Source organism: Carcharodon carcharias, chromosome 6 (genome assembly GCF_017639515.1).
Source record: "Carcharodon carcharias isolate sCarCar2 chromosome 6, sCarCar2.pri, whole genome shotgun sequence".
NCBI lineage: Eukaryota > Metazoa > Chordata > Chondrichthyes > Lamniformes > Lamnidae > Carcharodon > Carcharodon carcharias.
The window spans coordinates 110391392-110419184 of record NC_054472.1 but is presented as its reverse complement, the minus strand read 5'-3'; the positions used below and the strand labels follow the sequence as shown (position 1 = coordinate 110419184).

At 41.7% G+C, this 27793-nt stretch overlaps 1 protein-coding gene across 8 annotated transcripts in view; it reads right to left on the bottom strand.

Annotated features, from left to right (window-relative positions):
- The window catches only part of prkdc (protein kinase, DNA-activated, catalytic subunit), a 243012-nt gene that overhangs the window by 113458 nt on the left and 101761 nt on the right, over window positions 1-27793 (bottom strand). For all 8 annotated transcript variants that reach the window (XM_041189174.1, XM_041189177.1, XM_041189175.1 and 5 more), the window contains 6 exons: window positions 22129-22194; window positions 21673-21745; window positions 20044-20192; window positions 12209-12349; window positions 11109-11228; window positions 10059-10202 (listed from right to left, as the gene is read on the bottom strand). In XM_041189174.1, coding sequence (XP_041045108.1) covers window positions 10059-10202; window positions 11109-11228; window positions 12209-12349; window positions 20044-20192; window positions 21673-21745; window positions 22129-22194 — 693 coding nt within the window. The remainder of the gene's footprint in view (window positions 1-10058; window positions 10203-11108; window positions 11229-12208; window positions 12350-20043; window positions 20193-21672; window positions 21746-22128; window positions 22195-27793) is intronic.

Here is a 27793-nt window from a genome sequence, read left to right as displayed (position 1 = left end):
CTCAACCCTGGTTCTTCTGCAGGTTACCATAAATGTGTGTTCTCTGATTACTGATCCTCCTGCCAGTGAAAGCAGTTTCTTCTTATTTTCTCTATCAAAACCCTTCATAATTTTGAATATCTCTATTAAATTTCCATCTGCTCCAAGGAAAACAATCCCAGCTTCTTCAAGTAACTGAAATCCATCATCTCCAGTACTGTGCTGGTAAATCTTCTCTGCACCCTCTCCAAAAGCTCGATATCCACCCGAAAGAGATACTGGGGCAGATGTCCAAAACCTTTGTCCAAGAGATAGATAGGCTTTCAGGAGCATCTCAAAAGAAGGAGTCAAAATTGACCACAACAGTCCAGTTGGAGGGCTTTATAAACATTTAGCATAATTTTGTGGCTTCTGTACTCTGTGCCTCTACTCAAAGCAAAGGATGCCTTTGGTCTGTTTGGTTCCTGCACCCCTTTAAAATTATGCCATTGAATTCATTTTGCTTCTCGTCATTCTTCCTTACAAAATGCATCATTTCACACTTCTCTGCAGTAAATTTCATCTGCCACATATCTGTCCATTTATGTCCTCCTGAATTCCATTACTACTCTCCTTACTGTTTACTACATTTCTGACTCTCATGTTATCCATAAACATTGTAAGTATGCCCCCTATATCCAATGTCAAATGAAACAATGATCCGAACACCAGCCTCGAGGTGACACCACTGCACACTTCCTTCCAGTCTGAAAAGCAACCACTCTCAGTTTTCTATCCCATAGCCAATTTTATATCCAAGGTGTCATTGCTCCTTTAATCCTACAGGAATTCAACACACTTTTATCAATCACCTTTTGAAAGTTAATATACATATCAACTGCACTACTCTCATCAGCCCTCTTCATTACTGCATTAAAAAAGCCAGTCAAGTTTCTTGGACATGATTTTCTTTTAACAAATCCATTATGCATTTTTGTGATCTGAAATGCTCACTTGGTGCATCTCAGTCTGCTACGTCTGGAAGGTATGCCACGTGCCAATTGTCTCAAATGTCACATTCACTAAAAACCATTCATAAATCATTACCTAAATAAGCATGTCTGCAAGCAAGACTTCAAGTTGACCAGCACCAAATCAGTGCATGGAAAGTTTTCACTGCTGACCACAGTGCCTGGAGACAAGCAGTCAGGAAAGGCATGGAAAAAACAGGGGGCAAAAGAAATGACCAGGTGGTGGAAAAGAGAGCCCTCCAGAAGGAAAAAAAAATTAGTCGTCCTTGGGCCAACTCTATTCATCTGTACCAGCTGCAGAAGGGACTGCCACTCACAAATTCACATCTACAGATGATGTTCAATACAGAACGGACATGTACTCTGGGCGAGGCCCATTGTCTCCCAAGACGGACGGACGCCTAACTAATACAATGGAGCCACTTTCTCGTTTAAATATTCTCGGAGTTAAAAAAAACCATTAAAAAACTAGTACTTGTAAAGATCAAATAACAAATCAGCTCAAATATTTTCTATTCAAAATATGACCAATAAACAAACAGTAACATAATTAAAAACAACCACATGCATACTTTTCAAGGTATGTGCAAATGCAAAACATTGAAGATTTTCACAACATTCCAGTGATGCTGCATCTCCAGCGAAGTGAGCAACAAAAATGATTCTGGCAGCAGTCTTCTCCTCTCAGTCAATCATGTGAAGTCTGTTCCATAGGCAAAAGATTGTCCAGGAGACAACAACTTGCAATTATACAGCACTTTTAAGGTAGTATGTCTCAAGGCACTTCACAGGTACATTATCAAACAAAATTTGACTCCAAGCTACATAAAGAGATATTGGGGCAGATGTCCAAAAACTTGGACCAAGAGATAGGCTTTCAGAAGCATCTCAAAGGAAGGAAGAGAGGCAGAGTATTTTAGGAGAGAATTACTGAGTTTAGACTTTGGCAACTGAAAGCACGGCGGAGCAGTGATGCTCAAGAGGCCGATGAAGGTGCGCAGATATCAGAGTGTTGTAGAGCATGGATATGTGGCTAGAAGCTCATCTTGGAGTCAAATATGACGCCGAGATTGCAAATAGTCTGGTTCAACTCAACACAGTTGTCAGGGAGAGGGATGGAGTCGGTGGCTAGGGAATGGAGTTTTCACAGGGTCCAAAGATGATAGTTTTGGCCTTCCCAGTATTGAATTGGAAGACATTTGTTTATCCAGTAGTGGATATTTAATAGGCATTCTGACATTTTAAAGATGGTGGAAAGGTCAAGAGAGGTGGTGGTGAGGTAGAGCTGGATGTCATCAGTATACTGGTGAAAACTGACGCTGTGTTTTTGGATGAGGTCACCAAGCAGCATCACTTTAATGAGAAATAAGGAGGACCAAATGGCGAGATGAGAAGCTATTGCAGGTGACTATCTGGCTATGAGTGAATAGTTAAGAATGGAACCAGGGGACTGCAGTCCCACCCAGCTAGATGACAGTCGAGAGATGTTGGGGGAAGGATGGTGTGGTCAACCATGTCAAAGGCTGAAGACACAATGAGAAGGATGAGGGGAGATTTTTTTTTAACCTTTGTCACAATCACACAGATTATTATTTTTGACTTGGATAAGAGGCATTTCAGTACTGTGACAGGTGTGAAAAACAGATTGGAACAATTCAAACATGGTATTCTAGGAAGTTCAAAAACTTTGGAGAGGAAAGGGAGGTTGGGGACAGGGCTGTAATTTTCAAGGCAAATTTGCAAGGAGATTTTTTCAGCAAAGGGGTAATGATAGCACACTTGAAAGAGAGGATGACAATTCTGATGAGACAGAACTGTTAACATGTCAACTGTTCAGTGAACATGGGAGCCAGGAAAGGAAGTTGGGCAGTTTCATGGGAATGGGTTCAAGAAAGCAAGAGGTGGACCTCCTGGGCAAGCTGAGCTCGAAGATGGCATGAGAGGATACAGAGAGAAACTAGGGAAAGATGCAACTTTGGGGTGAGAGAAGGGAAAGCCTCAAAGAAAGTTTGTCTCGTTGGGCTAGTGGAAGGGAGGGAAGCAGCAGAAACAGCTGATCAGATGATCTCAATCTTAGTGACAAAGAAATCCATGGGCTCCTTGCACTCATTAGAAGTGAGGGTGGAGGAAACAGTGGGAAAGGGTTTAAGAAAATGGTTTGCAGTAGAGAAGAAATTGATCCCGCAATAGTAAATAGTTTAGCAAATGAAAGGAGGACCTGATAAGGCTTTATTTGGGCCAGCCAGCTAATGCCGATGAATGGTTAAACCAGTTACATTACTTAAGATTGAATACCTTGGTCTTAAGGTAGTGGGGATGAGGGGCATTCTAGTGGGTAACAGCCAGCGTGAGAGAGTGTAATGGTTTTAGTTTGGGCTAGGATATCAAAGGTGAGGGTGTCGTTGAGCTGATCGGCAATTGCAGGAATGTTGAGGACAAAGGCCAAAGGCTAGACTGTTCGGATTTTGAAAGCACAGTTGAGTGAGCTGGGAGAGAAATTTAACCATCTGGTTCACTAATGTCCTTCAGGGAAGGAAATCTGTCATCTTTACCTGGTCTGGCCTACAGGTGACTCCAGACTCACAGTAATTTGGTTGACTTAAATGCCCTCTGAAACGTCTAGCAAGCCACTCAGATGTAACAAACCGCCACAAAGACAAAAAAACGGAATGAAGCCGGATGGACCACCCGGCATCGATTAGGCACTGAAAACGACAATCGCACCCCCGTCAACTTTGCAAAGTCCTCCTTACTAACATCTGGGGGCTAGCGCCAAAATTGGGAGAGCTGTCTCACAGACTAGTCAAGCAACAGCCTGACAGTCAACCTCACGGAATCAGACACCACCATCACTATCCCTGCGTATGTCCTGTCCCACCAGCAGGACAGACCCAGCAAAGGTGGCGGCACAGTGGTATATAGTCGGGAGGGAGTTGACCTGGGAATCCTCAACATCGACACCGGACACATGAAGTCTCATGGCATCAGGTCAAACATGGGCAAGGAAACCTCCTGATTACCACGTACCACCTTCCCTCAGCTGATGAATCAGTGCTCCTCCATGTTGAACATCACTTGGAGGAAGCACCGAGGGTGGCAAGGGCGCAGAATGTTCTCTTGGTGAGGGACTTCAATGTCCATCGCCAAGAGTGGCTCAGTAGTACCACTAGTGATGGAGCTGGCTGAGTCCTAAATGACATAGCTGCTAGACTGGGTCAGCGGTGGGTGGTGAGGGAACCAAGAGGGAAAAACATACTTGACCTAATCCTCACCAACCTGCCTACTGCAGATGCATCTGTCCATGACAGTATCAGTTGCAGTGATCACCGCACAGTCAGTCAGTCATTGTGAAGATGAGGTCTCGCCTTCATATTGAGGATACCCTCCATCGTGTCGTGTGACAGTACCACCGTGCTAAATGGGATAGATTTCAAACAGATCTAGCAACTCAAGACTGGGCATCCTTGAGGCGCTATGGGCCACCTGTAGCAGCAGAATTGTGTTCAAACACAATCTGTAACCTCATGGCTCAGCATATCCTCCACTCTACCATTACCATCAAACCAGGGGATCAACCCTGGTTCAATGAAGAGTGCAGGAGGGCATGCCAGGAGCAGCACCAGGCTTACCTAAAAATGAGGTGTCAACCTGGTGCAACTATAAAACAGGACTACTTGCGTGCCAAACAGCATAAGCAGCAAGTGATAGACAGGGCTAAGCGATCCCACAGCCAACGGACCAGATCTGAGCTCTGCAGTCCAGCCACATCCAGTCATGAATGGTGGTGGACAATTAAACAACTCACTGGAGGAGATGGCTCCACAAATATCCCCAACCTCAATGATGGAGCAGCTCAGCACAGCAGTGAAAAAGATAAGGCTGAAGCATTCGCAACAATCTTCAGCAATAAGTGCCTCCTCCGGAGGTCCCCAGCATCACAAATGCCAACTTTCAGCCAATTTGATTCACTCCACATTTCAAGAAACGCCTGAAGGCACTGGATACTGCAAAGGCTATGGAACTTCACGACATTCTGGCAATAGTACTGAAGACTTGTGCTCCAGAACTTGCCGCACACCTAGCCAAACTGTTCCAGTACAGCTACAACACTGGCATCTACCTGGCTTTGGGAAAATTGCCCAGTATGTCATGTACACAAAAAGCAGGGCAAATCCAACCCAGTCAATTATAACCCCATCAGTCTACACTCCATCATGAGTAAAATAATGGAAGGGATCATCAACAGTGCCATCAAGCAGCACTTGCTTAGCAATAACCTGCTCACTGATGCCCAGTTTGGGTTCCGCCAGGGCCACTCAGCTTCTGACCTCATTACAGCCTTGGTTCAAACATGGACAAAAGAGCTGAACTCCCAAGGTGAGGTGAGAGTGACTGCCCTTGACATCAAGGTAGCATTTGACAAGAGTGCGGTATCAAGGAGCCCTAGCAAAACTGGAATCAACGGGAATCAGGGGGAAAACTCTCTGCTGGTTGGAGTCATACCTAGCACAAAGGAAGATGGCTGTAATTGTTGGAGGTCAATCATATCTCAGCTCTAAGGCATCACTGCAGGAGTTCCTCAGGGTAGTGTCCTAGGCCCAACCATCTTCAGCTGCTTCATCAATGACCTTCCTTCCATCGTAAGGTCAGGAGTAGGGATGTTCGCTGATGATTGCACAATGTTCAGCACCATTTGCAACTCCTCAGGTATTGAAGCAGTACATGTCCAAATGCAGCAAGACCTGGACAATATCCAAGCTTGCGCTGACAAGCGGCAAGTAACATTCGCACCACACAAGTGTCAGGCAATTACCATCTCCAACAAGAGAGAATCCAACCATCGCCCCTTGATGTTCAATGACACTACCATCACTGAATTCCCCAATATCAACAGCACCTTCCAAACCCACAACCACTACCACCTCGAAGGACAAGGGCAGCACATAGATAGATGGGGACACAACCACCTGGAAGTTCCCCTCCATCCTGACTTGGAAATGTATCACTGTTCCTTCCCTGTCGCTGGGTCAAAATCCTGGAACTCCCTTCCTAACAGCACTGTGGGTGTACCTACATCACACGGACTGCAGCAGTTCAAGAAGGTAGATCACCAGCACCTTCTCAAGGGCATCTAGGGATGGACAAGGCAGCCAGTGAAGCCCACATCCCATGAATGAATTACAAAAAAGGTAGGAAGTATGCTTGATTTGGGGGGGGCGGGGGGGGGGGAAGAGGATGGAGAGTGAGGCAAGGAAGTGATTAGATGACCTTGTCTGCGGTTGGCACAATGAGCCATGTGAGATGGCATGGTCAAGAGGGTAGCTGTGACTGTGCATTGGGAAAGCAGTTAACTCAGGTCAGACAGCATGATAGATTGAGATTGAAATCACTGAGGATGAGAAGTTGCTTGGTACAGATGCTGAGAGAGGAAAACAGTGAAGATATTGGATATAGATGGTGCGTGGAGCTCACATAGTTACCCATAAATCATGTCTCCAAGCAAGAGCTCTGTCAACAGCAGTAAAACAATTGAACAGTCAAATGCTATAAAACAGAATTATTTATCCAAATTATTCTCAGTCCAGAATTCTCTTAAGGTTAACTTGCAGGTGAGTCGGTAGTTAGGAAGGCAAATGCAAGTTGTATTGTTGCTATTGAATTGGACATTTTAAACAGCTTGCCATGAGTAACCATAGTTCTAATAAGCTTGTAGTTCGAGAGTTGGACTTTAATGTCTCCAGGACAAAGCAGCCCACTTGATCAGCACCCCATCCACCAACCTAAACATTCAGTCCATCCACCAGTGATGCACAGTAGCAGCAGTGTGCACTATACACAAGATGCACTGTAGAGCAATTCACCAAGGTTCCTCTGATAGCACCTTCCAAACCCGCAACCTCTAACATCTGGAAGGACAAGGGCAGCAGACACATGGAACACCACCACCTGCAAGCTCCCTTGGAACTATATCTCCTGCTTCTGCGCCGTCACAGGATTGCTATCTCCTTACAGTGATCTCAGACTAATTGACTTCAGTGCACTCAAGAGTCAGATTAACAATCTGACTTCGGAGTTGCATTAAATGTTTTTGTATTATATTTATATTGTTTTGTAACCATCATCTGCATTGGACATCACTTTGCATTGATACAAAAGCAGCAATTTGTCAAAACGGTAAAATACAACAAAAACAGACAGCACCTTGAGATGTCCAACACCCTCTTACCAGACTTCCTTAGCATTTTCCAGTTTACTATTACAAATGCTATTTCTTCATTCATATAATAAGGTTAAATGATACAGTTACTTCTTTCAGTAAACACATTTCTTAATTATAAACAAAATGGTGGAAACAACCTGTGTACTGGTGTATCATCACATCATAGCATGAAATGATGGGACAGAGATTCAATTCCCCACTCTGCTGAGCTCCTTATGTTGTGCATGTATTCTGATGGCACACATCTCTACCTCACCACCACCTCTCTTGACCCCCTCCACTGTCTCTGATTCGTCATGTAGGTTAGACAAAGGAAAGCCAATGGATGTTATCTACTTGGACTTTCAGAAGGCCTTTGACAAGGTGCTGCACAGGAGGCTGCTCAGTAAGATAAGAGCCCATGGTGTTAGAGGCAAGGTACTAGCATGGATAGAAGATTGGCTGTCTGGCAGGAGGCAGAGAGTAGATACAAGGGGGTCCTTCTCAGGATGGCGGCCAGTGACTAGTGGAGTTCCGCAAGGGTCAGTGTTGGGACCACAACTTTTCACTTTATACATTAATGATCTAGATGAAGGAACTGAGGGCATTCTGGCTAAGTTTGCAGATGGTACAAAGATAGGTGGAGGGACAGGTAGTATTGAGGAGGCAGGGAGGCTGCAGAAGGATTTGGACAGGTTAGGAGAATGGGCAAAGAAGTGGCAGATGGAATGCAACTTGGGGAAGTGTGAGGTCATGCACGTTGATAGGAAGAATAGAGGCATAGACTATTTTCTAAATGGGGAGAGAATTCAGAAAACTGGAGTGCAAAGGGACTTCGGAGTCCTAGTCCAGGATTCTCTTAAGGTTAACTTGCAGGTTGAGTGGGTAATTAGGAAGGCAAATGCAATGTTGGCATTTATTTTGAGAGGACTAGGATATAAAAGCAGGGATGTGCTGCTGAGGCTTTATAAGGCTCTGGTCAGACCACATTTAGAATATTGTGAGCAATTTTGAGCCCCGTATCTCAGGAAGGATGTGCTGGCCCTGGAGAGGGTCCAGAGGAGGTTCACGAGAACGATCCCAGGAATGAAAGGCTTAACATTTGAGGAACGTTTGAGGACTCTGGGTCTATACGCGATGGAGGTTAGAAGGATGAGGGGGGATCTGATTGAAACTTACAGAATACTGAAAGGCCTGGATAGAGTGGACGTGGGGAAGATGTTTCCATTAGTAGGAGAGACTAGGACCCAAGTGCACAGCCTCAGAGTAAAGGGAAGACCTTTTCAAACAGAGATGAGGAGAAACTTTTTTGCCAGAGAGTGGTGAATCTATGGAATTCATTGCCACAATTGGCTGTTGAGGCCAGGTCACTGAGTGTATTTAAGACCGAGATAGATAGGTTCTTGACTGGTAAGGGGATCAAAGGTTACGGGGAGAAGGCAGGAGAATGGGGTTGAGAAACTTATCAGCCATGATTGATTGGCAGAGCAGACTCGATGGGCTGAATGGCCTAATTTCTGCTCCTTTGTCTTATGGTCATTTGTTTGTCCGACATCTAGTGCTGGAAGATGAGAAATTTCCTCCAACTAAACTGTTTTCAGTCACCACCACAAACTGTGTTCCCCGTGCACCAACTATATCCCTCTCCCTCGCCATTGTCTAAAGCTTCAGCAGTTTGCAAACTTGACATCCAATTAACTGTGAGCTGAGCTTCCCATCCAATAAGCTCTCCATTACCACTTGCCAACTTCTCGCTCTGTAATGTTACCAGTCTCCATCCTGCCTCAACTCATCTCCTTCTGAAATCCTCATCTATGCTTTTGTTCCCTCTCGTCTCGACTATTTTAATACTTTTCTATCTGGTCTCCCACCTTGCACCCTTTGTAAACTTGAGCTCATCCAAAACTCTCTTGCCTGTAACATAACTCGCATCAACTACCATAATAAAAGCAAAATATTGTGGATGCTGGAAATCTGAAATGTAAACAAAGTGTTGGAAATACTCAACAGGTCTGGCATCAACTATGGAGAGAGAAAGCAAGTTAAAAATTGTTGTTTTTAACTAGCTTTTGCTGGTGCAGAGGTCAGAGATCAGGCCAAGATGTTCCCGTACCAGACTGCTGTTCTGGACCTTGCAGTCATGGGTGAAACCATGCCCTTTTGAATTTATGGATGCTATTATTGTATGGTCTATGGAACCACAAAGAAAATGGGAATAGGGATATAGATAAATATGGTTACAAACATATACAGCTTTGAAAATTTAATAAATTCTGATTTGTTCAGAATTTGGACAGATAAATTTTGATGAGTTTTTACACAGGAATTTTAGTAATAGGAGTTATAGCACAGGAGTGGGTATATGGCCTATCAAATAGTACAAGTGCTAGTTCTTCAGTTGTGGTGATCAATCCTATTTCTATTATGTTGCCCTTTTCCTGTATCCTTTTGTATTCTTCCTTTCCAAATACTCAATCATTTTTCTTCTAATTGCTATTAAGAATTTTAGACTCCTGTGGTAAAGTATTCCAGGGGTTATGACCTTACGTATGAAAACATTTTTTAAAACATTTTCTTTTGCACTTTTATTCAAAATCCTGAGTGAGGTCACCTTGTTGGGTATATACTCTCCATTAATGAAGCATGACATTGGCAACAATAATTGCATGCACATTTCTTTATTTCTAGCAAAGGAACTTTGCTTAATAGGGCTAAAAAATGATTCCTTCACAGAAGGAATCTAAACAAAATGTAGCTGAGAATATACAACAGGAAATTACAATTTAATATTTTTGTAGTCAATGATAACAGCACCAAAATGTCATTCGGCACAAAAATTATGAAACAGATCCATTAAATATATTCTGTACCTTTGGGGTGGCCACACTTGTCCAGGATAGAACTGTGACCACAATTTCCACCACCATGTAGTGAATGCCATCACCTCCATTATTGCCAGAAACCACTAATTGCAGCAGGGGCCCCAACCATTCCTGGGCATACGGTTGGAAAATCTACAAAGCAATAAGATTTAATTGATATTAGCTCAAAAGGATTCAGATGAATTCTTTCAGGCCAGAACTATAATTATTGAAACTAATCTTGCTTATCATAAACATTGCTTAATGAAATCCTTAGCTTTCATTAAAATATTGAGTAAAAGAACATTTTGCTAAATATCTCAGGCTTCTAGGTCCATTGTCGAGAATTATAGATTTATGTCATGTGCTTGTGAAAAGAAAATAAATTCTGGTTACATCTGCCTGTGAAATTAGAATTTAATTTGCCAACCCTAAGTCGATGGAACTGTAAGAAAGAATGTAATTACAGCAAGCCATACTTAAGAAAGGCAGTTTCTATTATCAGCACGGACATAGGAATTTATAATGGTAAAGTTGACAATATGCTGCATCAATGTAAGATTTTAATTATATCGATAATTTACCTTAGGTCAGCAGCAGCATTTCTCCATAAAAACTGTGTAAACTATGCACAAATGCAAATTTGCTAAATATTTCATTTTAATGCAGAAATTCTAAAATTGACTTGTGGTAAATGAACCCAAAAATTGACGGTTCAGGGCCAATAATATATGCACCAATTTTTTGTGATAAAGTATGAGAATGCAAAAGTCATCACTGTGATTTTTTGATATTATCCAGGTAATCAGGAAGCGTTCTGAGTGAAAATTGGATAATGCCCTGCAGGAGGGAAGGGAAATGCAATGCTCAAGGGAAGGAAAGTCAACTTGGTGTGCACTTTCGTGGTTAGTTGCACACTGGTATAGGCAAAGACTTGGAGTTAGCTTGTCCACCCAACCCGACAAACAGAATATCAGCAGAAAAATCTCAGCATAGTAAGTGAATCATAGAATTTCACAGAGGAGCAAATATATTTAAAAAAGCTAATGAGCTTAGGACCTCCTCAGTGTTAACAATAAGCTTTGCAATGAAGAGTCGGATATTTAACGGTGTTGCAGAGTTTCCCAATTTTCCATGCAGAAATTTCATCCAAGGCGGAAGCTCACGTGGGGTCTTCCCCTGTATTGGAAAGATTACAAGGAAATCACTTTCATGTTAAATCCAAAATATCAATATTTTGCCATATTAAGAAAATGAGATTATTATGAAACTATTTGTCCATGTGTCAGTTTGGTTTAGTTGCATTGGAGTCAGAGGGTTAAGATTGAAAAACCTGAGCACAAAATCTAAGCTGACACTCTGATGAGTTGGCTGTAAGAGATCCCACAACACTATTCAAAAAAGAGAAGGGAGCTAATCTGGCCAGTTCACGTTGTTCAATCAACACTACAGAAACAGGCTAACTGGACTTCATAAAAAAAACAGAAAATTAATGAAACACTCAGCTGCTCAGCCTGCATCTGTGAAGCGAGAAACGGAACTAACATTTCAGATCGGATATATTTGAGTTCTGATGAAAGGGCATAGACCTGAAACGTTACATCTGTTTCTCTCTACAGATGCTGCCCGACCTGCTGAGTATTTCCAGTATTCTCTGTTTTTATTTCAGAGATTTCCAGAATCCACAGTATTTTGCCTTTGTATTAACTGGACATTATCTCAGTTGCTGAGTGGGATCTTACTGTAAACAAACTGGCTGCACATTTGTCTCCTATGAACACATTTCAAAAGTAATTAATTGGTTGTAACGTGCTTTAGGAAATTTTGTGGCCTTGGGATACAAATAAATTTATTTTTCTTTATTTAGATAAATAGATCTTTTTAAAACTTTCATGCATAAATATATAAGAAGAAACATTGGTTCACACATTTGATTTGAACTGCATGACACAGGCTCTGTCAATTTCCTGCAGGCGTTCAGCTGGGCACACCAATACCGAAGTGGGTTTCTACAATTAGATCGATGAGGATTGTAACGCTAATTGAATGAATTTTTCCCTCAAAACATTTTAGACCTATATTAGTTTGAATTTGTTTCAGGGTCGTGTGTGTCATAGAATCAGCAAATTAAATAGTTGTATTACAATTGATTTTCTAACCTCCTCAACTTTTGGTGTGATGTTAGCCTTCTGCATGTGTTTGATTAAAGCAGTCATGGTCGTCATACATTCGTGCTGATTCATCTCATCCATCTCGAGCTCCACAATGTCATTCTGCACAACATTTGACTCCATCAATTCCTGCAGGAATAGAGAAGAAAGTTATGAGGCCTTAAACTTTCCAACTAGTTGTTATTTTGAATGTAACTACAATCTTCAGCTTGCAGTTTATAATCAAAAACAATTTTCTAAAAAACATAAGAAAGATGAGTCAGAAAGCCAGTGTGAATGACAATTCAAATTTTGAACTTTTCTGACATGTCATACAGCAACAGATGGTGTTCAAACAGCTCCTGTTGTATGATGATTCAAAATTAATTCCTACAGACGTGATTTAGCTAAAGTGGACTGGAAACAGCCACTTGAAGGTAAATCAGTGTCAGATCAGTGAGAGGCATTCAAGGAAGAAATAGTGAGGGTTCAGAGCAAGTATGGTCCTTTAAAGAAAAAGTGTGAGACTAACAAATCCAGAACCCCCTGGATGTCAAGGGGCTTAAAGAGAGGATAAAGAAAAAAAGGGAAATTTTTGACAGATACTGAGGGACAAATACTGCAGAAAACTTAAAGGAGTATAAAAACTGAAGGGGTAAAACTAAAAAGGAACGTGGAAAGCAAAGAGAAGGCATCAAAAAATGTTGGCAAGGGAAGACACAAAAGATTTTTTATAAATACATAAAGTGTATGATAATTAAAGTAAGAATAGGGCCTATTAGGGACCATGAGGGTAACCTGTGCATGGAGGCAGAGGATGTTGGTATGGTTCTTAATGAACACTTTTGTGTTGTTTTCACAAAATAGAGGGACGATACAGATATTGCAATATTTATATTGAAAATATATTGAAAAATTATATTGAAAAATATAAAATTATGTGAGAGGAAAGCATTAAGGGGTTTAACATCTTTTGAGGTGGATAAAACCCCATACCCAGACAAAATGTATCCTAGCTGTTAAGGGAAGCAAGAAGAAGAAATAGTAGAGGCTCTGACCATAATTTTCCAATCCTCTCTGGTTACAAGTGTGGTGTCAGAGGGCAGGAGGACAACTAACATTGTACCACTGCTTGCAAAGAGAGAAAGGGATAGACTGAGTAATTACAGGGCAGTCAGTCTAACCTCAGTAGAGAGAAAACTACTGGAAAAAATTCTGAGTGATAGGATATATCTCCATTTAGAGACACAAATTAATCATACAGTCAGCACAATTTGTTAAGGCAAGGTCATGTCTGACAGGTAACAAGGAGAGTTGATAAGGGTAGTGCGTTTGATGTAGTCTATATGGATTTTAGCAAGGTTTTTGATAACGCTTCACATGACAACTGATCATGAAATTAAAAGTCTATGGGATCCTAGACAAAGCGGCAAGTTGGATCCAAAATTGGCTCTAAAGCAGGAAACAAAGGGTGTATTTGTGACCGGAAGACTGTTTCCAGTGAAGTTCCTCAGGGCTCAGTATTAGGCCTCTTGGTTTTTGTTGTGTACTTGAATGATTGGGCTTGAAAGTAAGGGGTATGATTAAGAAATTTGCAGATGATACAAAAATTGATTGTGTGGTTGATAATGACGGAGGAAGTTGTAGCCTGCAGGAAGATATCAATGAACTAGTCAGGTCAATGGAACTATAGTAAATGGAGTTCAATTTGGAGGAGTGTGAGGTAATACATTTGGGAAAGGCTAACAACGCAAGGGGATACACAATAAATGGTAGGATACTCAAGTGTAGAGGAATAAGGGTCTTGGAGTGCATTTTCACAAATCCCTGAAGGTGGTTGGACAGATTGAAATAGTGGTCAAGAGAGTATATGGGATACTTACCTTTATTAGCTGGGGACTAGAATACAAGAGCTGGGAGGTTCTGCTGGAACTGTATAAAAATACTAAATTAGATTAGACCTGAAATACTGCATACAATTCTGGTCACCGCACTATCGGGAAGATGTGATAGCACCAGACAGGGAACAAAGAAGGTTTGTGAAGATATTGCCTGGACTGGAGAATTTTAGTTACAAGGAAAGATTGGATAGACTCGGATTGTTTTCTATGAACAGAGAAAACGGAAGGGAGACTTAACTGAAGCGCATAAAATTACGAGGGATCTAGGTGGAGTGGATAGGAAGGCCCTACTTCCTTTGGTTGAGAGATTCATAACCAGCGGGCATATATTTGGGTAAGAGGTAGGAGGATAAAGAGGGGGTTCGAGGGAAAAGTTTTTCCACCTAGAGAGTGGTGGAGATCTGGAACTCACTGCTTGAAAGAGTGGTACAGGCAGAAACCCTCATAACATTTAGAAAGTGCTTGGATATGCTACAAGACTACGGACCAAAAGCTGGATGGTAGGACTCGGCTGGATGGTTATTTGCGGCTGGCACGGACATGATGGGCCAAATGACTGCCTTCCGCATTGTAAATTTCTATGATTCGGAGAAAAAAAACAGCCTTGTCAGCACGCACTCTGCATTTGGTCAGGTCTACATTGTTCAACCTCCACATAAAATAAATTCACTGGGTTGCTGTTGTGAGGATTTCTTCAAGCACAAAACTGTCAAATACTTTACTTTGAGCTGCTAGATCTAGGCAATAATGCTGTGTGAATGATTGCAAATGACACTGCAGCTATCTTGCAGCTAAGCTCAAAAGAAATTGTTTGCACATTGGTTTGTGGGATTACTGCAGCATAAGCAGAAAGAGTTTTCCTTTACCTAGTGGTAAAATTAATTCCTATTCCAAGGAAATCAAGGGATAGGGCAGAAAAGTAGAGTTGAGCCACAAACTAATCATAATATTATTGAATAGTGGAGTGGGCTCAAGAGGTCATATGGCCTATTCCTGTTCCTATTTGTACTTATGTACTTCACATTTAATTATCTGTTGGTTGGCAATACCTTACTTGAAGTTTTACTATCAAACAAAACAATTAAGTGGCTAGATATGTTTGACTGCCTCACATAGAAGACATAGGTTCCATCAACATCAACCAAATGTACTTAACGTTCACATAGGAAGCACAGAATAAAAGGTTACATTTTGACACTGATTTCAAAGGGGAGAATCTTTGGCTTGGTGAGTGGGGGCAGGGCCCGCTCGCCGAAGCATAAAATGACGCAGGGTGACATTGGGCGTGCATCCTGACGTCACCGCACGTCATTTAGATTTCAGTTCGGCAGGCACGCAGCCAACTTTATTGAACTGTTAAAACTAATCTCCGAGGCACCTTTGTGCCTCGGAGATTTCTGCGCTCTTTCGTGTGCATGCGCGAGAGAGCGCACTCCCGATTCAGGAAACCCCCCCACCTGCCCACACAGGGATCGCACAGCACTTCTGGGTGTGTGTCACGCTGGGTGGGCTTCAATTGGCCTGCCCACATAAAATGGCAGCGTAGACCCCATCAGGGGCCCCAAACAGATCTATGCCTGGCCCTGCACAAGCCACCCGACTGGGGAAAAATTCTACCCAAGGTAAAATTTTGGCAGCAACTTCCTGAGACAAATGAAATTCAAAAACATTTTCAAACAAAACTTTTGGACATGGTCATCACACTTTGCTTCTAAATGGCAAATGTGTGCTCGAATGGAAACTATTTCACTATGATAATCACTTACTGTCAAAGCAGCAATAATCACGAAGGGCTTAAAAAGAGTGAGAAAAGAAATGGGGATGAATCCACATATTGTATCTAAAGAATATCATATCAAATGTCATAAAGAATGACAGGTTCACTAGTAAAGTGTCACATAAAAGGTTACTACACACATTAACAGTTCATGTGTTAGGTAACATATTAGCACAGACAGAGGATTGGGTAACCAACAGGAAACAGTCAGGACAAAAATGGTCATTTTCAGGTTACCATGCTATAACTGGAGGAGTGCTGGGATTTCAACTGCTTACGATTTTATATTAATGACTTAGATAAAGGAAACTATTCAATTGCAGCCAAATTTGCTGACAATACAAAGATAGGTAAGAAAGCAAGTTGTGAGGGGGGCACAAAGATTCTGCAAAGGCATAGAGAGAGATTGAGCGAATGGGCAAAAATTTGGCAGATGGAATATAATATGGGAAAAGGCGAGATTGTCCACTTTGGTGGGAAGAATAGAAAAGCAAAATATTATTTAAATAGAAGAGACTGCAGAATGCTGCAGTTGAGGGGTCTGGGTGTCCTTATAAATGAATCCCAAAATGTTAGCAGCAGGTACTGCAAATAATTAGGAAGGCAAATGAAACGTTTACCTTTATTGCAAGAGATTGGAGTACAAAAGTAGGGAAATCTTGCTACAATTATACAGGGCATTGGTGAGACCGCACCTAGACTAGTGTACTCAGTTTTAGCCTCCTTATTCAAGGAGGGATATGCTTGCATTGGAAGCAGCCTAGCGAAGATTCTTGGGCTGAAGTTCCTCAGGGTAGTGTCCCAGGCCCAACCAATTTCAGCTGCTTTATCAATTACCTTCCTTCCATCATGGTCAAACATGGGGATGTCTGCAGATGATTGCCCAATGTTCAGCACCATTCATGAATCCTCAGGCACTCAAGCAGTCTGTGTCCATATGCAGCAAGATCTGGACAATATTCAGGCTTGGACTGATAAATGGCAAGTACCATTCGTGCCATACAAGTGCCAGGCAATGACCATCTCTAACAACAGAGAACCTAACCATCTCCCCATCACATTCAATGACATTACCATTGCTGAATCCCCCACTATCAACATCCTGGGGGCTACCATTGAACAGGAACTGAACTGGACTAGCCATATAAATACTGTGGCTACAAGAGCAGGTCAGAAGCTAGGAATTCTGCGGTGAGTAACTTGCCTCCTGACTTCTCAAAGCCCATCCAGCATCTACAAGGCACAAAGTTAGGAGTCTGATCGAATACACTCCACTTGCCTGGATGAGTGCAGCTCCAACTACACTCAAGTGTACACATCCAGGACAAAGCAGCCCTCCTGACTGGCACCCCATCCACCACCTTAAATATTCACCCCCTCCACCACCAACACAGAGTGGCAACAATGTGTACCACCTACAAGATGCACTGCAACAACTCACCAAGGCTCCATTGATGGCACCAACCAAACCCACGACCTCCACAGCCTAGAAGGACAAGGGCACCAGATGCATGGGAACACCTGCAAGTTTCCCTCCAAGTCACATAGCATCCTGACTTGAAACTATATCACGGTTCCTTCACTGTCGCAGGATCAAAATCTTACAACTCACTAACTGCTCTATGGGTGTCCCTACACATCATGGCCTGCAGCGGTTCAAGAAGGTGGCTCACTATCACCTTCTCAAGGGCAATTAGGGATGGGCAATAAATGCTGGCCTAGCCAGCATTGCCTACATCCGTGAAAGAATAAGTAAAAATGAAGGGATTGCCTTATGAGGAAAAGTTGAGCAGGTTGGGTCCAAACTCATTGGAGTTTAGAAGAATTATTATTCTTTAAATTAATTCATGGGATGTGGGCTGCAGCCCATGTGATGTAGGTACACCCACTGCGCTGTTCGGGTGGGAGTTTAGAATTTTGACCCAGCGACAGTGAAGGAATGGCAATATATTTCTAAAGCGAATGGTGATTGGGAGGAGAAATCCCAGGCAGTGGTGTTCCCATGTGTATGCTGCCCTTATCCTTCTAGAAGATAGCGGTCATAGGTTTGGAAGGCCTTGTCTAAGGATCTTTGGTGAGCTCCAGCTCTGCATCTTGTAGATGGTACACACTGCTGCTACTGTGTGTCAGTGGTGGAGGGAGTGAATGTTTTTGGATGTGGTGCTAATCAAGTGGGCTGCTTTGTTCTGGATGGTGTCAAGTTTCATGAATGTTGTTGGAACTGCAATAATCCAGGCAAGTGGAGAGTATTCCATCATACTCCTGACTTGTGTCTTGTAGATGGTGGACAGGCTTTGGGGAGTCAGGAGGTGAGTTACTTGTCATAGGATTCATAGCCTCAGCAAAAGCAATGACATTGAATGTCAAGCGGAAATGGTCAGATTCTCTCTTGTTGGAGATGGTCATTGCCTGGCACTTGTGTGGCACAAATGTTACTTGTCACTTGTCAGCCCAAACCTGGATATTGTCCAGGAGCAGAATTTTACATCCCACAGCTGGGCATGCGCCTGGCCTGGTCGGGCATAAAATTGCGCATGATGGTTCGGGCAAGTGTCCCAACATCATCGCACGCTCACGTGATATTTCGGTCAGTGGGCACGTGAGAGTCGGCAACGCGCCCGCTGACAATTTGGAGGCCCATTAAGGCCGTTAATTTGTTAATTAAGAGAGATTTTACGCTGCCAGTCCAATGTTACGGTTGGTGGGCAGGCAAATCGGCCAAGTGGCCTTTGCATTTTTGAGGAAGCCTCATCCACGGGTGGGATGAGATTTCTGACATTAATTTTAAAAAAGATAAGAATGTTTTGACACAATTTTCATTATGTATATGTTCATGTCAGTGAGTCCTATGCGGGGATTTTTTTTCAGAATTTCCAAATCTTTATTTTTGATTTTAAAATTCTTCAGCTCCCCGAGGCAGCTCTCTGCCTTCAGGGAGCTTTCATGCGCACTCCCCCACGCCGTGCTAATTTCAGCCCTTGCCCTCCTTCTGCCCCCACACGGGCAGCGCTGGGCCTTTCAGCATGCATTTCATGCTGGTTGGCCATTAATTGGCCAGCCAGCATGAAATCGTGGTCAGGGGCTGAGGCGGCCAGCAGACCGTTTCCCGGCCACTACAGGGCTCGCCCAATGACCTGAAAATTCAGCCCCACGTCTTGCTGCATTTGGACATGGACTGCTTCAGTATCTGAGGAGTCGTGAATGATGCTGAATATTGCTGAACCATCAATGAACATCCCCCACTTCTGACCTTACAATGGAAGGAAGGTCATTGATGAAGCAGCTGAAGATGGTTGGGACTAGGACACCACCCTGAGGAGCTACTACAGTAATGCCCTGCAGTTGAAATGATTGACCTCCAACAACAACCACCATCTTCCTTTGTGCTAGATATGACTCCAACCAGTAGAGAGTTTCCTCCATGATTCCCATTGACAAGAATGAGAGGTGCCTTACTGTAACATGAAATTCTGAGGGGCGTGACAAGGTAAACACTAAGAGGATGTTTCCTCTCATGGGGGAAATACAGAATTGGGGGCACAATTTAAAAATAAGGGATCACCCATTTAAAAATGGAGATGAGGAGGAGAATCTTCTCTCAGGGGGTCATTAATTTTTGGAATTCTCTTCCACAAACAGCAATAGTGGCTGGGCCATTGAATATATTAAAGGATGAGTTAGACAGATTTTTGATTGACAAGGGAGTCAAGTGTTATGGGGGTCTGGCCAGAAAGTGGAGTAATAAGATCAGCCATGATCTTACTGAATGGGGAGGCAGGCTCAGGATGTGGGGGCCAAATGGCCTACTCCTCTTCCTATTTCTTATGATCTTATTGGTCCATTTTACTTATGATGGCTAAATTGAAATTAAACATATTAGTGTATATCATGAAAAAGCAATATAGTTAAACTGGCCATACTCTACTGTTTGACAACTTGCTAAAGAAGGTGACTGCAGGAAGATCAGAGGGTTGTTGACCAAAAGGGAGGAGAATGATAACTTTAGACAACATGAAATTGAAAATGCGAGGCTACTACAAGCAACTGAAGAGGAAAGAGGAGGACCATGAGGCATGAAGAAATGAGCAGAGGGCCTACCCTTAAGCAGATGTTGAGCCCAAAACCATTACATTCCTGATAATCACCCCAAGTATGCAATAAATTACCATTTTTCTGGTACGAAAAACAGGTACTCTGGGATCTTGTGAACTGTACGAGAAGCTCTGGACGCCAGTAGAGAAATCAAACTGACTCATTTCCTCACTGAGACTACTGTCAACCATGTACGACTGTGATGACAAATAATGGGGTTCATCTGGATAAAGAGAAGAGTCACCAACACAGGCAAAGTTTAATCATCACAGAACTGTGAAGGTAACACTTTTGACAATGTAATAGAAAATCTAATTCTTCTAGCCAGTAATGCTCTATTTTGAAGGGCTAGCAACAATTTTCAACTTATCTTTTGTGTTGTATGCTAAAATTTGGAATTTATTTTTCTTCCACTGGACAGTACTTATCACCTTATCATATTGCTCCATTAAGGGGAGCAAAACAATCTGAACTACAGATTACTTGATGACTACTATCAATACCTCTCTGTTTACTAGTAGGAACTGAGAGTTAACATTGGACAAACCCGAAATAAAGAAGTTTCTCCTGAACTCTTTATTTGATTTATTAATGGCTATCCTATGTATACGGCCTCTACTTTTAAGCTACCATACAAGGGGAAACATTTTCTCTACATCTACACTTTTAATCATCTTCATAATTTTATCCAGTCGGGCCTCAGCTTTGTCTTTTCTATAGAAAAGAGCTTTAGCCTGCTCAGTCTTTCCTGATAGTTGTAACCTCTCAGTTCCTGTATAATCCTTGTAAATGTTTTGCACTTTTGCCAGTGTCTCTGTCTCTTTGCTGGAAACATATCAATAGCCACACTAAGAATGTTTTGTAATAATTGCCAGGAGAGTGCATGCATCTGATGGGAAATTCACAAAATAATTGCAGCTTTAATAAATATTTCTTTCAATTTTTAAAGTTCACAAGAGGCTGAGAAATAGGTTTAACCAACAGCACCAAAATGTTTGTATGCTGTTACAGTCCTGGAAATTTTCACTTCCTTTTGGAACAAAACATTGAGTGGCAAAAGGTGATGTTACATAGAAGATTTGAAGCGCTGTGTAATTGTACTGTTCATACCCAGAAGCTCCCATAAGAGCTCTCAATCTTAGTTATGACATTAAAGGAAAGTATTGATTTGAGGTGCTGACTTCCACATATGGAGGAAGAATGAGAAATCACAGCAAGTTACCCTGGGAATCTTTAATGCTCTGCCCAACTGACATATAGTGTGACACTGGCAAACTCCTGGGAGTAGGCACATGATCACCAATATGGCCAGGAAATAACGTATAGTGCTTAAGACCACAAAAGTTCTATTAGGGGCCAAAATAACAAAAAAGAATGGATGAAAGGACCTGCATTCATAAAGTCCCTTATTTCATCTCTTAAAAGTGAGTCAAAGCATAGATGTTGCAAAGGAAAAAATAATGAAAAGTTGCTGCACGAGTCCAGTGATACATATAGGGATATGACTAACACTGACATGGGGAGAGGTTGCATACTCATCCTTCTCTTGGTCTTGATTTTGTGTTCAGTGGTGACCTCATCAATGAAAAAGGAACCATATTAATAAGTATAAGTACTGCCCCTTTATTGGACAGCGTTATTTAAATCCATCAATTTTTACTTTAATCCAAAATCAAGATGATATAGTAAAATTCCACACAAACCTGAATCTCCTTCTGCTGCTTCTCTTGCTTCTTTTCGAATAGCAAAATACCTTCTCTTCTTTTCCACTGGGACCTTGAACAGAATATTTAATTTAACAGGGCATTAAAAATTGACAGATCTTCCATATCATAATCAAATATTTTCATACATGGCACGTTTTGCCTTTCCAGCATGTTTACTTGTGAACATATAAAGTATGGAAACAATTAAATTAGGTTCTTAAAAAAGGGTTTGTTTATACAAGGTTCTAGTATGATATTTATAATTATGTATTGCCAAGCATCACTGACGCATTAGAATTCTTGTATCTTTTTTTCTCGTTACACTCGCTCCCAATTTTTTTCCTCACTCCTCTACATACTAATGCCCAGAAAAGCATGCAACAGACATCTTGATAGAAAATACACAATCTATCACTCTCTACACTTACTGCTGTATTTAAAAATACTACTCACTTCAATTTCCACAGGAAAATTGTACGTGCGTTGGACGTCAATCAGATTCTCAAAGATAAAGATATTCTGTAAAAGAAAAATGATTTGTGTACTGCTCCTGATAAGAGCAAAAGTAATTTCCTGATTAGTCAGGAATAATTTAACAATTTACAGCAGTCAACAGAATGGCTGACAGGTTTTGCCAGTTGAGAGTTTTTGTCCCTTAAGGAGCATTTATACAAGTTATTAGAATATACAAATTCATTTTTATTCTTTTAATTGTTCCCATTTTTTCCCTTCCCCCATTAAGGTTTCCCCATGTAATAAATAATGCTGTTCAGTTAGTACTCGTGCCTCACCTTGAGTCCACCACTCAATGTCACTTATGTCAGTCAACCAACAGACTGCACACTCGTATCTCCCTGCTAGAATGTCACGGTTCCAATTAGCAGCTACATTAAAATACAATTCTTATATAAATTTGGTCTTAAAATTAACTGCATTTTAACATTTGATACTGCTACGCTCCAAGTACATTTTTCAGGAGCCATGCATGTTAAGGGGACATTCTTAAACAGCTTATATTTTTGTTGTGCTCATTCTATTGATTTTACCTCAAAATAGCAAGGAAATCAATTTATTCACCACGTCACAGACAACAACAATCATTTTGGCATGTCGGAAACACCAATTTTAACATGCTCACAGAACACACACAAAATCAAAGTTTAATATTTATACAAAACTAGCTGATCTTCTGTGGTGTTGTACATTGGAGTGAAGGCCAAGTGTAGTCTTCTAATTATATGAATTTCAGTGCCAGGCCAGTCTGATGCTAGGTATGTAGCCATACGTCCCAAAGACTGGCGGATCGTATCAAACAGCATGTCCCAGCCTCTATTCACAACGGGCAGGATACAGAGCATACCCGCAAAACTCATTGTTCAACATGAGATGTGATCCTGGGATTGGACAACATTTGCTAAATAATCCTCAGTATGCTAAGAACTACACTAATAACCAATTTAAGACTGTCAGTTGGGCTCGCAGTGTGGCACATTTGCGTGTACCGGAAGCTACATATATTAATACGCAGGACCCTGTTCTTTGCAGACAGGAAGAACATGTACACACATTTTTTCAGCTAAACAAAGTAAGTGACAGCCATTTGCTGACTCATTCCTCAGGGCAATGCCTTGACCAATTAGGGTCAAGCTACCTGGTTTAAATTTCAAACAATGCTTTACAATTAACTGTCAGTCACCATCTCCATGGCAACCCCAGTTGCCAACAAATCAGCACACTCCTCACATACAGCATAAATTGTTGTTTCCCCTTATATTAGTATTCTTGCAAAATGTCCTGATAAGTGCAAGATGAAAAGCTGAGACATGTCTCTTTTTTCAGCAATCTTCTGGTTATAGCGCAGGACAGTGGTTAATTATATCAAAGCACAGACACAATTCAGGATGCATTTTGAAGACCTATATTCTATGCTTATAATATTTCCAATATAAACACACACACACACTTCTATGTAAGCTTGTCATGCTGAGTACACCCCTCCACGAGCAGGTGGATGAAATGATGAATGTGGACATCATAATGGAAAGGACTGATAGAAGCATGTTTAAACTTGAAGATCTTTAATATATTACGAGTAGATAGGAGTTTGCAGTTAGTCAGGGAAGTTGCTGATTTATAGCAGTAAGGGTATCTTTGTCATGCAGGGATTACATGAAGGGTACTGGTGTACAATGAATGAACAAGTAAATTCAACTTTGCTGAAATTATATCCTGTAGTTCTTACTGGGACATTGGGGGTTTAATTTCACAACATCGCCCATTATTTTTCAAAAAAATGTAAATGTGTGATGTTTATAATTGATATGAATTCCTTTAATCGTGGGCAGAATATTTCCATCAGCGTGCGGGGTCGGGCCCGACATACCGACGTGTAAAATGACATCGGGCTTGCGTCCCGACGTCATTTTGGTATTTCATTCGGCAGGCGCGAGCCGGAGGCAGCTGCGTGCCCGAACTGTCAACGGCCTATTAAGGCCATTAAAAAAACAATTAAAGTTGTTAACAATGCTGCCCGTCCAACCTTAAGGTTGGCGGGCAGGCAAAGAGCCCTAGCGACCTTCGTGTTTTTCAGGAAACCTCATCCACGGGCGGGATAAAGTTTCCTGAAGCTTGAATAAAATAAATAAAGAAATTTACTTGACTTCACAAACATGACCCAGCTCATGTGACACTGTCACATAAGGGTACATGTTTAAATAATTTTTTACTTTATTATTTAAAAACTTTTATTATCTACTTAATCTCCCTGAGCGCAGGTCTTGACTCTCCCTCCTCCGCCCGTCTGCACAGGTAGCATGAGCGCTACCGGTTGTGTGTAATGTTGGGCGGGCCTCAATGGGTCTTAAAAATATTCCGGCAATAGTACTCCAGAACTTGCCGCACTCCTAGTCAAGCTATTAAAGTACAGCTGCAACCCTGGCATCTACCCAGCAATGTGGAAAATTGCCCAGATATGGGCAGGACAAATCTAACCCAGTCAATTACTGCCCCATCAGTGTCCTTGGCCCAACCGTCTTCAGCTGCTTCATCAATGGCTTTCCTTCCATCATAAGGTCAGAAGTGGGGATGTTCGCTGATGATTACACAGTGTTCAACACCAGTCGCGACTCCTCAGATACTGAAGCAGTCCATGTCCAAATGCAGCAAGACCTGGACAATATCCAGGCTTGGGCTGACAAGTGGCAAGTAACATTCATGCCACGCAAGTGCCAGGCAATGATCATCTCCAATAAGAGAGAATCTAACCGTCGCCCCTTGACATTCAATGGTGCTACCATCATGTGGCTAGGAGACATAGTGATAATTTTTCTCAGTTAAGGAGTTTATCAGCCCTACTGCCAGATTCTCTCATTAAAAGGGTGCAACAATGGAAAGATAGGTGTATCGCCATTTAAATAATTTCTATGGCATCAGTGCTGGCTCATTAAACTTCAGTAAGTTGACCCTCTTTCACAATGATGTTTGCTAATGAAGTACATGAAGAAATCGTATGCAGACTAGGCAATAGCTGTAGATGGCATCTGATAGGTAATCCTTAAGCCATGCTGGGATACCATCCAGCCAGTAAACCATTCTGAAGGCATTTGTTGTGCCAGAAAGATATCCACTGATGTTGAAGGAGTTTAGAGCCAGGGATTCCTGTGTGTTTAGTAGTGTTTTGCAAGCATTCAGTGGTGTTGTTACATCTCCTCAGACAGCCTTTCCATTGCTCCCGAGAGCACATGTGAGGAAGGATTTTATTGTACATGTGGATTCAACTTCTGCAGGAACTCAAGTCATGAAATGAACAGCTCGAAAGGGGATGTTCATAGTTAGTTAGGTGGTGTAGCTCCAATAGAACGCTCCTTTGTCTACCCTGCTTGTTACATCCTTAAAGAACTCTAACAACAGGCTGGTCAAAAGGGCAGACACATGCTAAATGAATAGAGAAGTGTTAAATAATTAATTTTGGTTAGAAGAACGAGGAGCAGCAATGTAAACTAAATGATACAATTTTAAAAGGGGCACAAGAATAGTGAGATCTGGAAGTGTATGAACATAAATCTGGAGTGGCAAGACAAGTTGAGTAAGTTGTTAAAAAGGCATGTGAGATCATTGGCTTTATAAATAGAGGCAAAGAGTTCAAAAGCAAGAAAGCTGTGATGAACCTTTATAAAATACTGGTTAGGTGCCAGCTGGAGTATTGTCTCCAATTCTGGGCTCCATGTTTTGAGAAGGATGTCAGGCTTCAAAAAGGGTACAAAGGAAATTTACAAAAACGGTACGAAGAATAAAAGAGCTCAGTTATGAGGAGAGTATAGAGAAACTGGGGCTTCTCCCCTCAGAGCAGATAAGGTTAAGGAAAAGTTTGATAGGGGTGTTCAAAAGTATGCATGGTTTTGATAGCGTAAACAAGGAGAAACTGTTTCCAGTGGCACAGGGGTCAGAACTCAAGGATACAGGTTTAAGGAAAATAGCAAAGGAACCAGAGACATGAGGAAAAATATTTTACGTAGTGAGTTATGATCTGATAGAGTAGTGGAAGGAGATTCAATAGGAACTTTCGAAAGGGAATTGGATCGTTACTTGAAAAGGAAAAAGTTCTGGAGAGTGAGACTAATCAATAGTTCTTTCAAAGAACTAGCACAAGCACAGTGGGCTGAATGGCCTCTTCCTGTGCTACAATGGTCTACAATTCTGTGATATGTTGCTAATTCAAAGCTTTAAATTTAATATAACAAAAAGAATGGACAGGTTCAAGTTTTTCTATGCAGAGGATTGTTAAAAGACATGGAACTCCTCAACAAAAACAGTGATGGATGAAGGCATTTTTATACGGGATTAAATAAATATGTATATATTTTCAAGAAAGGTATAGGTGAACGGTGGAAAAATAGGACTCAGTGGATCGCTCTTCTAGAGAGCTATCACAGGCATGGTGGACCAAATGTACAAACATAAAAACTATGGGAAGTAGGCCACCAGGCCCTTCAAGCCTGCTCTGCCATTCAATAAGATCAAGGCTGATCTGATTGTAACCTCCCACCTACCCCTGATAACCTTTCATTCACTTGTTAATCAAGAATCTCTCTAGCCTTGCCTTAAAAATATTCAAAGATGCTGCTTCCACTGCCTTTGAGGAAAAGAATTCCAAAGACTCAGGGCCCCTCAAAGAAAAAAAATTCTTATCTGTCTTAAATGAACGCCCCTTATTTTTGAACCTTGAGCCTTAGTTCTAGATTCTTCCACAAAAGGAAACATCCTCTCCCCATCCACTCTGTCAAGGCCTATTAAAGGTTTCAATCAAGTCACCTCTTACTCTTCTAAACTCCAGTGGATATAAGCCCAACTTGTCTAACCTTTCCTCATAAGACCACCAGCCCATTCCTGGCATTGGCCTAGTAAACTTTCTATGAACTGCTTCTAACACATTTACATGTTTCCTTAAATAAGGAGACCAATACTGTACACAGTACTCCAAGTGTGGTCTCACTAGCGCCCTGTACAACTGAAGCATAACCTTCCTACTTTTGTATTCAATTCCCCCAGCAATAAATGATAAACATTCTATTAGCTTTCCTAATTACTTGCTGCATCTGCATACTAACCTTTTGTATTCTCCTCCTCTGGCAGTTTACAATTCTAAAATTCTATCAAACGTCTACTAATCATCATGTGGGAATTCACAAAAAGAAAACCATCTTTCCATTAATACCATGGGGATTAATTATACTCATTAAAAAAGGCACAAAATACTGCTAATGTAAATACAAATATTATAATCATTTCTAAGAATGTTCACATTTTACACTATTATTACACTATTAACTGCAACTGGTACTAATATTAGCAATGGACAGGGAAACAATTAGACAATGGCATAGACTCGGAGAACTTTGGGCAGAATTTTGCCATCGCGAGCAGGGGGTGGGGCCCGCTTGCTGACGTGTAAAATGACACGGGATGATGTCGGGGTGAACCCCTGACATCATCCTGCCCCATTTAAATTTTCAGGAAGGTGGGGGCACAGCCAAATCAACTGTGCGCCCGCTGACCTGTCAATGACTAATTGAGGCCATTGACAGGATCATTTAAACAATTAAAGGACCTGCCTGTCCAG